Source organism: Lepidochelys olivacea (genome assembly GCF_965140295.1).
Source record: "Lepidochelys olivacea isolate rLepOli2 genome assembly, chromosome: 2".
Classification (NCBI taxonomy): Eukaryota; Metazoa; Chordata; order Testudines; family Cheloniidae; genus Lepidochelys; species Lepidochelys olivacea.
In genome coordinates this window covers 195,318,823-195,332,156 of record NC_140412.1, presented here as the reverse complement: position 1 = coordinate 195,332,156, position 13,334 = coordinate 195,318,823, and the positions used below count along the sequence as shown (strand labels likewise).

The window sequence follows — 13,334 nt, the reverse complement described above, 5'->3', positions numbered from 1 at the left end:
CTGCTGTTCTCTCTTTTCTCTCCCCTCCTCCCCCCACCCGCCCGCCGCGTGGCGGCAGGGTGAAGAAGCTTGGTCCTGCTGGCTGCTGCTGCAGGGCAGGCAAGCTCCCCCACCTCTTTCCCCAGCGTGCTGGGTTCCTGCCCTTCCTCCTCTCCTGCCCTGCCTCCGATCAGCTGATGGCCCTTGCAAGGGATGGGGAGAAGTGGAGCCGCAGCGTGCTCGCCGCTCCGGGGAGGAGGCGGAGAAGAAGTGGGGACGGGGCCTTGGGGAAGGGGGATGGAATCAGGGCATATCCCCTCCAGCCCCCAGCCGTGAGCCACTCTGGGCAGGGAGTTGGGGGTGTGGGCTAGGGTTGTGGGGGTGCTCCCAGCCCTCTGCACCCCCCACATTCCCACCCCCACCCTGAGTACCAAACGGGAGCTCCTGCACGCCCCTCCCACCCCACATTACCGCCTGCACCCCTCGCACCAAATGGGAGCTGCCAAGGTAAGCATTCCACACCCAAACCTCCTGCCCCAACCTTGAGCCGCCCTCCCTCATTTTAGCTACTGGCCAGACCCAACCCCCAGCCTGCTCCTTCAGCCCCCATCCCTGTGCTCAGTGCACTCCCACCCTCAGCTCAGTGCAGAGAGAGAGAGGAAGAGAATGGACTAGAACCAGGGAGAAGGTAGGTACCCACCCTATGTGGGCAGGGCCAGGATCCCAGACCAGCAGCTAGCTGAGTGGGGCTGGCAGCCGGGACCCTGGCTGGCAGGAGCCGGCGAACACTCAGCCCACTGCTGGTCTGAGGTCCCAGCCACTGGCCCTGCTCAGCCCACTGCCGGTCTGGGGTTCTGGCTGCCGGCCCCTTGCCAGCCACTGTCCCAGCCACAGGCCCCACTCAGCCTGCTGCCGGCCTAGGTGAACGGAACCCCAGGCTGGCAGCGGGCTGAGCAGGCCGGTGGCGTAAGATCAGCATTTTAATTTAATTTTAAATGAAGCTTCTTAAACATTTTGAAAACCTTGTTTACTTTACGTACCACAATAGTTTCGTTATGATATATAGACCTTCTAAAAAACATTAAAATGTATTACCGGCATGCGAAACCTTAAATTAAAGTGAATAAATGAAGACTCGGCACACCACTTCTGAAAGGTTGCCGCCCCCTGGTATAAAGTATAAAGAAGGCCTAAAAGGTTTATTGGGTTTTTAAGGGACACCAACCTGAAACCTATTAAGCTTCCAAAAATAAGTTAAATAGTGCCATGTACCACACCTACCCCTGAGACGTCCTCAGTTTAGTATTCTCCTTCACTTGCTTGTCCATATGCACATTTGCATCATGCACTTGAGTCCAGAGTATTTAGTCAGCAGTACCTAGACCTCACACGTATGCCCTGAGAGTCCTCATGCTCCACATCGAGGGCATGCAAGGGCAGAACGTGCTGCACTCTTCCATTCCTCTTACTCACGTCTGGCTTGAGACTTTACACTATACCTATGCTGCAGCTTAGCCTCAAAAGTCACGCTGCCAAAATCCAGCCTGATTCCTGTCCAGAACATTGAATTCATAGGAGCAGTCTTAAGTTCCGCCAAGTCTGTGGTTTACATCCCGCAGGACAGATTAAACGACCAATTGGCCCTCATCTGTCAGTTGGAACAAAACCCAAATACCATAGCAAGGATCTGTCTGATGGCTACTAGGACATGTATCCTCTGTCACCTTTGTGACACCACATGCCAGACTTCACCTCTGCTGCTGGTAGAAGCTTATCCAACTTACCAACAATCATCATTAATAATGTATCTTTGTGTGTCCTCTCTAGTTCTGTCCTCCCTGACACACTGGAAAAATCCAGCAAGCATCTGCAAAGGGATTGATTTCCATTCTCTCTCTCTTCCCTCCCTCCCCACCCCACCCCATCACATACCATTGTGACAGATTCTTCACTAAGGGGATGGGAGGTCATATGATATTGCTCAAAGTGTAAGTCCTCTGGATGGTATGGGAAGCAAGGATGCATATTAACCTCAGAGCTTATGCAAAACATCAAGACTTTTCTCAAACTTATCAGAAGACAATTGGTACAGATAAGGACTGACAATACAATTACCATGTTCTGCATCAAAAACCAATGCGGAGCCAAGATGCTGTCAGGTTGTGGACCTGATGCATCAAACATTAGATTGTCCTGTCAGCAGTATACTTAGCAGGCATTTAAAATACATTGGCAGGCAAACTGAGCAGGCACTTCTTCCAGAATCACTACTGGGAGATAAAGAACTCTGTTCTTGGGTCACCTCCAGATAGACTTGTTTGCCACATAAGGTCACAGGAAGTGTTGAATATTTTGTTCTAGGGGAGGCATCAGCCTGGGCTCCCTGGCAAATGCATTCCAGGGTCAGGGACCTTAATATACGCCTACCCTCTGATATTGAGAGTGCTCTGTAAGGGTCAACAGGAAGATTCATACAAGCTGATTGTGATAGCCCTGGCATGGCCATGCCAGTTTGGTTCACAGACCTGCTATACCTGTGAACCTTCCAACCCAAGACCTTACCTCTGCTCCCAGACCTCATATCCGAGAACAAGGGAGAGATCCTACATCCAGAACTGAAATCCTTCCATCTCATAGTGTGGTTCCTGGGTGCATGTTGTCAGTAGAATATGCCTGTTGTTCTCCAGTGAGGAATATCCTTATGAACACCAGGAAGGAGTCTACAAGAAAAACCTACCAGCCAAAACGGACAAGGTTTTCCCACGGGTGCTGTAGAAGGCTGATTGTTCCTCACAATTCTTTGATACCTCAGATCTTAGATTATTTGCTAGAACTAAAGAACAATAATTTGTCACTGAGTTCAGTCAGGGTTCACTTTCCGCTCATCACCCCCCGGCCTGGAAAAACCCTGTATTTTCTCACCTGATTATGATGAAATGTTTAAATGGGTTGATTGACGTATTCCCACCGATCGAGTACCTCATTCCACCATGGGACCCCAATTTTGTAGTTTCATCCTTCATGAGCAGACCATTTGAACCATTTGCTACCTGTTCCTTTTTACGCTTCTGCGAAGATGGCCATCACATCAGCAAGATGGGTAAGTGAGATCCAAGTACTTCCGAGAAGATATCTCAAGGACACATTCCAAGTTCCTGCCAAAAGTGGTTACTGACTTCCACTTGCCAGTATTCTTTTCAAAGCCTCTTGCCTCAAGAGCACAAGCAATGCTACATTCCTTAAATGGCAGGAGGGTATTAGCCTTCTACCTGCATAGGACAAAACCATTCAAATAGCCTTGGAGAATATATGTCTGTTTTGCAAAAAGAATAAAGGGGATCAGCCATATCAACACACAGACCATCAAACTGGATCTCCAACTACCTCAAGACCTGCTATGAAGTAGCCAGAGCAGAGCCACTTGGTTCCTTGGGCTCATTCAACTAGAGCTCAAGCATCATCAGTAGCTTCACTGAAGAGATGTTATTCACATGCACATTCCACATAGCCTCCATCCACTCAACTTTGGTGGTCCTTATCCTTCAGATTCTGCAGCTGAGAAGAAACAGAGGAGCACTGATGCACTCTGCCCTTATATGCCCTTTATGTGGAGCACAGGGACTCTTGGGGTACTGCTCATGTCCACTGCTCCATGTCCATAGTGCAATGTGTATATGGACAGCACATTTCAAAGGATTCCAGGTACTGTAAGATGAGTAAATTTCCCCTATTGCTGTGTGAAGGGCCCACATGGAACAGGAATGACAGCCCTCATTCTGAGCTTCTCTGCATGGGCACAACCAAGCACCCACATGGAGCCCTGCTGAAGCCATCAGGACTCTGGTTGGAAGGGACCCCCAGAGCAGAACCACCTGCAGGACTGGGGCATTAGTAACTGAATAGACAGTGCTGTCGGTGCTCAATTTTTCACCGCTCTAATCTCTGTTACAATCGTGTTACACGTAAAAATAGTACATAAAACATATTCAGATAGGAGTGTGACTTAAGCTGATAGTTTTAAGATTTTTCTCTTTATTTTCAAAATAAGAAATATGAAGTTTCATATTCTCTGGTTTTTGTGGATAATTTATATGTTGAGTGAGAGAGTTCTTATCTTTGACATTGAATTCCGAACAACGACATCTTTTGAGGAAAAACTGGTGCCACCAAAAACTTTTAAATAGTCTGAATAAAAATCAGGTCCGTTCAGTTAACCAGATTTTGCTTGCCTGGTTTCTTTGACTGCACAACTACTACGTTAATGACAGCTCTGGACAAGACCTGACGTCTTTTGTTTTTAAAGCAAACTTTGGGAAACTCTTCTGGATTTACTTCAATTTACAAAGCAGAAGAGCACAATCCCTTTTTCTTTTCCTTCTCAGGTCTCCTTCTCAAAGTGGTGTAGATGTTCAGTGTGACCTAGAGCTGTTTTTATACAAACATCACTTCAGTTCACAAATTCTCATTACTCTCTTTCCCCCTCTTTTCATGATGCATGACGAGAGAAAAATCAAAAACCAATCTTTTCAGAATTCATTAAATGGAAAACAATTTGGGGTCATGTTGGCTTTTTTAAAGGCCATTTTTCAATGAAAACTTTTGTTTGAAAAATGTGGACCAGCTCTAAGCATGACTGATTTAAGTCAGAATCTTAGCTTTCATATGTTCTGATTTGTATATGTATCCTTGATGTCTCACTTGTGTTTCCATTTATTATGTACTGTGTTGTCCGTGGGGATGACTGAGAGATCAGTGATGGCAAAGGTGTATAATTGTCTAAGAACCCTTATGTTTTCAGATCTAATAGGATTGTACAAAAGTCCAAGTTGGATGTAGGGGGCAAGGTGGCTCTGGGGATTCATAGTGTCAAGTACTCTGCCAACTCTAAGATCTTAAAATCTTAAAATCAACTTACACCTTCAGGACAGAGACTTGATTTTAACTGTTAATAGCTAGGAACAGCAGCTGGAATTGAGCACTGTTGTTGCTTCAACTATCTTTTTTGTTCGATGTGCATTTATAGTAGGTGACATCCACTTATCAGTATGTTGATCATTATGAAATAGCATATGCCAGCTGCAGCATAAGATTTACCAGAGTTGCGTGGGTGGGACCTACCGCGGGCAGGGGATTGTCTAGGATGACTTTTCAAGATTTTTCTGTCCCTGACTCTCAAGAGTTTGTCATGGGTAGAAGTGAATTTTAACTAGAAACTATTTTGTAGGTAACACTCAACTGGCACTGCAGATCATCAAAAGAAACCAGCTTCTCCCTTCAGTGAAAACACACACTGATATGCGAAAGAAGCCAATATTTCAGCCAGTCCACCCTATCCAGCCCATTCAGATGCCAGCTTTCACCACTGTGCAAAGGAAGTGAAGTCTTGCTATAACCTGACAGGCCCTAAGGAAGAGGGCTTGTGAGTTTGTATATTTTTTAAACTGTCTCTTAGCCACCTGAATACCAGGCATATTGGAATGTGCTGGCTTGTGTACATTTTTAATAAAAAAAACAAAACAAAAAAACATTTCAATGAAAAAATCATGTCTGAAGATGTTTGTAAAAGGCATTTAGTGTGGAACATTTACATTTTAATTACTAACAGGCCTGATAGCCACCATCTATGCTGTTAATCGTTTTAACTCACACTCTTTGCAGTAGTCATTAGTTTTGATTCTGCTTTTTTCATACAGAGCAGTTTCTGTTTGCACCACTGCTCACTTCTATTAATTGTCAGTACAGACAATCAGACAGCGCAGCTGCCTCTTTTTGTTAACGGAGAGCCTCTGCCCAAGCTCTCTACTCTTCAGGCTTCTTAGGGACCAGGGACAAACCACCATCATCAGATCTGTACAAAAAGTAAGTCATCTGCCAACCTGAGACCATTGTGATCATCTAGTCTGGCCTGTGCTAACCAGGATGCCATAGAAACAATAGTATTGTAGCTACTGTATCGGAGACCCCTTTTCTCTGCTGTTTTTGCTATGTCACCTTGAGACATTTACTGGATTCTCTACCTGCAGACAGCTACTGTCTGCAAGTTTCTGTTTTACAAGAAGAGATTTAACTGTTATAGGTGACTTTCCTCAGCTGTCTCCAATCTTAAAGACCTTGTATAGCTGGGCCTATGGTTTTATTTCCTTAAAGCTACTCCCTGTATAGATTCTGCCATGTACGATAACACTTCTTAAAAAAAGTTTTTAGTCCATAGATAAGCCTGATTTATTATCTTGAAAGGTATAGAGTGGATTGATGATGATGGTACCTATCGGAGCATCAGAATTGTGAACTGCGGGAGCCTTGGGTTTGTTCTGTGTCCTCCCAGTAAATACAGCCCATCACTGCTAAACTGCATGGTGGGATGAATGGAAGATAGGCAGAGACTAAACGCCTCTTCACTTGTGCCTTAAACTAGGAGAGGAGCCCTGGGTGTTAGTGCATTGGGCTACCTAAGCTCCCGTGCACATGCTACTTTGCTACACGCAATGCTTCGTACGCAGTGGTGTGTCTCCCATGTCTTGCAGCCTGACCCCATTCTAGTCCGAGCTAACTTGCCAATTTTAGGGTTGCGTTAGCTTGGTGTTGAGTCAATTGATGTAAAGTTAGCTTGGAATGTTTTAAATAGTAAAGATATATTAATAGCTATTAATACATTTATGTAGACAAATGTCTGAAACACAACAAGCTGCTTTATACATATGAGGCAGAAACCTCAGACTGGCTAAGTCTCTTAGCTCCGGCCAGAAGAACTTTTACAGGAAGGTTGGACAAATGCTCACCATGAGAATAGACAAGTGTCAGACTAAGGGCTTGTCTACACTGGCACTTTAAAGCGCTGCAACTTTCTCGCTCAGGGGTGTGAAAAAACAAACCCCCCCTGAGCACAGACGTTTCAGTGGTGTAAAGTGCCAGTGTAGACAGTGCACCAGCGCTGGTGGCTACGTCTCTTGTTCAGGTGGGGTTGGGTTTATTTTTTTGGTTTTGTTTTTAAGAGCGCTGGGAGACCTGTCTCCCAGCGCTCTGCCACCGCTGCACAAGTCAGGTTAAAGCTCTGCCACGACTATATGAATAATCCATATGAAAATGGCTAAACAGTGTGCGTCAGTGCCTTGAGAGCAATCCGTTCCTCTTCTACATAGGTATAGCCCTGCGGGCTTGGTAGGTTCGCAGTGCAAACTACATGCATCTCAGTTTCCTTCATAACACAAAAAGAACAGGAGGACTTGGGGCACCTTAGAGACTAACCAATTTATTTGAGCATGAGCTTTCGTGAGCTACAGCTCACTTCATCGGCTGCATACTGTGGACTATCAACTTCATAACACAGCCTCCCCTGAGTCCTACTACTGCCCAGTGTGGGTTGTGTCTCCTTCTCCAAGAATCTCTTTTTACTGCGTAGGAGCATGCATACACACGTGTACAATGCAGGCATTCTAGTAACCAGTAAGTGTTCTTACAGGGCTTTGGTTCCTCTGAATTAGGCATAGGTGCCCTCCTCCCCTCTTTTATTTAAGAGCCAGTAAAACAGGCTCTAGTGTTGGAATTTAAACCTCATTTCTCCGCTGTTCTTGTGAGTATAAGACCATCAGTGTACCACACAGAGCAGCTTCAGCACTTAAAGAGCTGATGAGGCTGCAGCGCCCTGTGAGCATTTCAACTAACTTTTTTGGAGGGTCAAGGGGGTAGGGTGTGAACTCACGCTTGGATTAATTCAAAGGAGTAGTCTGCAAATTTCACTTTCCAGGTGTGTGGTTGTGTTACTGTTTATGGGAGCTCGCAGGTACATCTGGTACAAATACTCTTAGGCAGAGCTAAACCTTGTGATTTTACTAGCACTAATGTTTGTAGAAAGTAAAATGCAAAACAATTGCTGCACATATGTGCAAAAGCATTGCTCTAAAATAAAAACACTTGTCCAATCTTTACAGCAATCACTCAGCTCTATCAACAAGCCCCAAGCAGTCACTTCAGAAGCTGCCTGAAGCCAGCATGACCCCTATCAAAACTTAGCAGGTGCTCATCTTGACGAGTACAGTCAATGCTAAAAGGCCATAATCTAGCTGGGTCATTAGTGTCCAAGTACACCTGGAATTTACTAGCCTACATCCTTCTAGTCACTAGAATGGGAGTGGGTTGTAGGTGATCAAGACATTAGCTTGCATAGTAGTCACTTGAGCCAAGAATGTACCATAATTCAAAAGGGACTGTGTGCGTGTTTGCCAACCAACTCTGAATATCTGCAATATGAATATTTTGGAAGGGTTAGGATAATCACCATTAGGGGGATAGATCACCCTCATTTGCTTACTGTGGGATCTTTACCTTTCTCTTACTGGCTGTAGTCAGACCTTTGGTCTCAGGCAGTTTGGCCATTCCTGTGCAGTAATGAGCTGTGGGTTGGTTCAGCTGCATTTCTTCTGTACCACATAGTTGTCCATACCTGTGCATTTTTTTCTAGCCACCGGAAAGTATGCTCATAGGAATGCTGCCTCTGAGTGGCTGCAGGCCAGTGCTGTCAACACAGTGATGCAAATGAGCTCTGAGCACAGGAAAGTATGTCAGATAAATCACCTAAGCAGTGGCCAGCATCCCCTGTAGGAGGAACAGTAGCAGGCTGGCTTGCTCTAGAGGGGCTATTAGGCCAGTCCCTTTCTGCACTCATGGAAATGGTTAGTCTTGCTTGTTGCAGAGGCTAATTTAAACATTGATGTGAACACAACAGTGAGAGTACTCTTGCGTGAATGAATGGTCATTAGCATGGAATAGGTCCTTGCTGCTTGTATTTAACTCCAGCAGTGGGGAAACATTGGCAAGCCCATTAACTTAGCACTTGGTGAAAATGGAAAGCTTATAGGCCATGATACCAAGCCCTGGAGAAGTATTTGATTAATAGGGAAGCCTTCAAATGAAATGATGGGCCAGGACTGTGAACGCCCAGGAGCTGGTGCCAAAGTCACAACTCTGTTTTTGCTTAGACAGCAAATTAGCTTCTCTACCATCTCACTCCCGGGCTTTTGAAGTCAAAGCTGCCCAGGTAATATTTCAATGTGACAACATGGAAAGATGCATTAATGTTGTTTCAGGATCAGTTGTCTGCAAAGTTTATGTCCCCCTCTCCTATATACTTTAACTTCAGCACTCAGCCTGAAGTATTCTGAAATATGTTTGAAAGGTGACCTCTGCTTATTTCTATAAAAGGGGTTAGTCATATCACAGCGCATTGACTGATTCAATATAAAAAGGTTGAAAGATGCTTTCTGTGTGGTCTCCTCCTGAAGAAAGAGTTTTCCCTCCCCCTCCTAGGAATGTGGAGTATTCACATGCAGAAATGCTAATGTATCGTTTCAGCATTTCTCAGCTCCACAAGAAGACATGCAACATTACGCTCACCGGTTTGCAAAAGGATGCAGTTGTTGTTCCCCAGATACCACCTATCTAATCACACTTGAGCGGAACTATTCATTCTTAACTCTCCCTCGAATCAGAATGCTCTTCTGGCCCAAGAGAGGTTGAATGCTAATGTAGGCTTGTAGTTTGAACCAGAGACGCCTCAGTATTTTCCTGCAGCAGAAACGCTTTCAGAAATTGGCTGTATATTTAAAAAAAACAAACCAAAACCAACTCCTAATGAACTAATGCCTGAGCTCAGCTGTGAAATATTTACTAGGGCTGTGGGTTAATTCCTGTTAACTCAAAAAAATAAATTGCGATTAAAAAATAAATCATGATTAATGGCCATTTTAATCGCACTGTTAAGTGAGAGAATACCACTGGAAATGTGTTCAGTATTGTGGATTTTTTTTTACATTTTCATATTTCTCTTGTGTTCTGTGTTGTAATTGAAATCAAAGTGTAGATTTTGATGACAGTGCAAATATTGTAAAGAAAAAGTGAATGAGGTGAATTGAAAAATACAAGTACCATAGTGCAGCAGTCTTTGTCCTGAAAGTGCAACTTACAACTGTAGATTTTTTTTTTTTTTTTGGCTACAGCATGGCACTCAAAACCAAAACAATGTAAAGCTTCAGAGTCAACAAGTCCACTCAGCGGATCACTAAGACAAACAAGTTTGTTTACATTTACAGGAGATAATGCTGTCCTCTTGTTATTTACAATGTCCCCAGAAAGGGAGAACATGCATTTTGCATGGCACTTTTGTAGCCGGCATTGCAAGGTATTTACGTGCCAGATATGCTAAATATCCGTATGCCCCTTCATGCTTCAGCCACCATTCCAGAGGACATGCTTCCATACTGATGCTGCTCATTAAAAAAAATAATGCATTAATTAAATTTGTGAAAACTCCTTAGGGGAGAATTAAATGTCCTCTGCTCTGTTTTACCCGTCTTCTGCCATATATTTCATGTTAGGACAGTCTCAGCTGATGACCCAGCACATGTTTTTCATTTTAAGAAAACTTTCACTGCAGATTTGACAAAATGCAAAGCAGGTACCAATGTAAGATTTCTAAAGATAGCTACAGCACTTGATGCAAGATTTAAGAATCTGAAGTGCATTCCAAAATCTGAAGGGACGAGGTGTGGAGCATGCTTTCAGAAGTCTTAAAAGACCAACATTGTGATGTGGAAATGACAGACTCCGAACCACCAAAAAAGAAAATCAACCTTCTGCTGGTGGCATCTGACTCAGATAATGAAAATGAACATGTGTCGGTCTGCACTGCTTTGGATGGTTTTCGAGCAGAACCCGTCATCAGCATGGACGTATGTCCTCTGCAATGGTGGTTGAAGCTTGAAAGGACATATGAATCTTTAGTGCATCTGGCACAAATATTTTGCAATGCCAGCTACAACAGTGCCATGCGAACGCCTGTTCTCACTTTCAGGTGACAGTGTAAACAGGAAGTGGGCAGCATTATCTCCTGAAAATATAAACAAACTTCTTTGTCTGTGTGATTGGCTGAACAAGGAGGAGGACTGAGTGGACTTGTAGGCTCTAAAGTTTTACATTTTTATTTTTGAATGCAGGTTTTTTGTACATAATTCTATATGTGCAAGTTCAACTTTCATGATAGATTGCACTACAGTACTTAGTTTTTCAATTAATCTAATACATTTCTTTTTACAGTGCAAACACTTGTAATCAAAAATAAAGTGAGCACTTTACACTTTGTATTCTGTGTTGTTTTCTATGTTTTCAAATATATTGATTTCAATTACATCTAATGGTATTAGTGATTAATCACGATTAATTTTTTTAATCACTTGACAGCTCTAATATTTACACACATCTATTTTATAATTTTTTCCTAGCTTTACCATAACACTGACTGGTTAGCCAGTTCCAGAAAGCTGAAGATGTCCCGTTCCTCCTTAATAGTGAGATGATTATCTCATGAGCAGTATCCTTCCTCTCTAGTTTTACTTCCCAACACGTACTTTCCCCTCATTATTTAGTCTCTTTTCCAAAGTGTGTAAGTGCTTCAAGAGGCAGGCAGACAAGGAGGCTGCTGGGTGCCTTGGTCCAGCTAAAGCTCTGAAAGAATTTGGTAAGAGAATTTAATTTAACCAATTTAATAAATGGGTATTTGTAAGATTCAGTAGCAAATGCTCCAGGATTCAAGACCAAGAATGGGATGTGGGGATATCAATCACACACATCCTATAACCAACAAAGTTGTCACGCAGTAAGGGCTTGATCCTGCTCCCATTCAAGTCAGTGGAGCAGGATTCAATCTTATCATAGAATCATAGAATATCAGGGTTGGAAGGGACCCCAGAAGGTCATCTAGTCCAACCCCCTGCTCGAAGCAGGACCAATTCCCAGTTAAATCATCCCAGCCAGGGCTTTGTCAAGCCTGACCTTAAAAACCTCTAAGGAAGGAGATTCTACCACCTCCCTAGGTAGCGCATTCCAGTGTTTCACCACCCTCTTAGTGAAAAAGTTTTTCCTAATATCCAATCTAAACCTCCCCCACTGCAACTTGAGACCATTACTCCTCGTTCTGTCATCTGCTACCATTGAGAACAGTCTAGAGCCATCCTCTTTGGAACCCCCTTTCAGGTAGTTGAAAGCAGCTATCAAATCCCCCCTCATTCTTCTCTTCTGCAGGCTAAACAATCCCAGCTCCCTCAGCCTCTCCTCGTAACTCATGTGTTCCAGACCCCTAATCATTTTTGTTGCCCTTCGCTGGACTCTCTCCAATTTATCCACATCCTTCTTGTAGTGTGGGGCCCAAAACTGGACACAGTACTCCAGATGAGGCCTCACCAATGTCGAATAGAGGGGAACGATCACGTCCCTCGATCTGCTCGCTATGCCCCTACTTATACATCCCAAAATGCCATTGGCCTTCTTGGCAACAAGGGCACACTGCTGACTCATATCCAGCTTCTCGTCCACTGTCACCCCTAGGTCCTTTTCCGCAGAACTGCTGCCTAGCCATTCGGTCCCTAGTCTGTAGCTGTGCATTGGGTTCTTCCGTCCTAAGTGCAGGACCCTGCACTTATCCTTATTGAACCTCATCAGATTTCTTTTGGCCCAATCCTCCAATTTGTCTAGGTCCTTCTGTATCCTATCCCTCCCCTCCAGCGTATCTACCACTCCTCCCAGTTTAGTATCATCCGCAAATTTGCTGAGAGTGCAATCCACACCATCCTCCAGATCATTTATGAAGATAAAAGATATCACTTCTCTAACAGCAGTGAATACATGCACTAAAGAAAGGAAGCAAGTCTTTTGCCTCATCCAGCAAGCTACTCTGAAATGATCACTCCATCCCATTGCAGACCCCTGCTGGTGAAGGCCCTCTGCTTGGGTTTTGCCCTCATGTGGGGGAACAGGCAGTGATTTCAAATCAATGTACCTCAAGTGCTATGATGGCACAGAGGCCTTCCAGCATTTCAGCTCCAGCAATGTCTGGTGTAGACAGAGCTACAGTTGGCCACCAGTGTTTTTACTGTCCCATCACCTACCAGATATCTCACAGAAGTCAAAGCCACAGGGTCTTTAAAACAGCAGTGGCCATTGGCATTCTGCTCTGAACTAGTCCTTCCATAGTTGCTAACAGTAGTGGAACTAAACTGGTGGTAGCAGCCGTGGGAAGTTTTTCACAGAAGTGCCTAGAATAGACAAGGCCTTAAAGCATTAACTAATATAGTGTCACTAACAAACTAGTCACTCAGAGCTTGAGGCTCAGTCGCTAGCTAGTGTATCTCAGACCGCTAGTATCCACTCAAGTGCTTGAGCCCCTCACCGTTTCTAGTTTACTGTGAAAGCAGTGGTCTGAGTCATTGTGGGTTGCAGTCCAAGGAAAGAATTGCTGCCCTGAGGGGTCCAAGTCAAGAAAAGTCAACTTCAGAATATTTGAGGGAAGGTGGGAATTTTCAGATGTG

At 44.2% G+C, this 13,334-nt stretch overlaps 1 protein-coding gene across 3 annotated transcripts in view; it reads left to right on the top strand.

Annotated features, from left to right (window-relative positions):
* CNOT10 (CCR4-NOT transcription complex subunit 10) overlaps nt 1–11,112 on the top strand; it is a 63,251-nt gene extending 52,139 nt beyond the window's left edge. For all 3 annotated transcript variants that reach the window (XM_084621209.1, XM_084621208.1, XM_084621207.1), the window contains exon 19: nt 5,204–11,112. In XM_084621209.1, the coding sequence (XP_084477335.1) occupies nt 5,204–5,358 (155 nt within the window). In that variant the 3' untranslated portion in view covers nt 5,359–11,112. The remainder of the gene's footprint in view (nt 1–5,203) is intronic.
* The last annotated feature ends 2,222 nt before the right edge of the window (nt 11,113–13,334 follow it).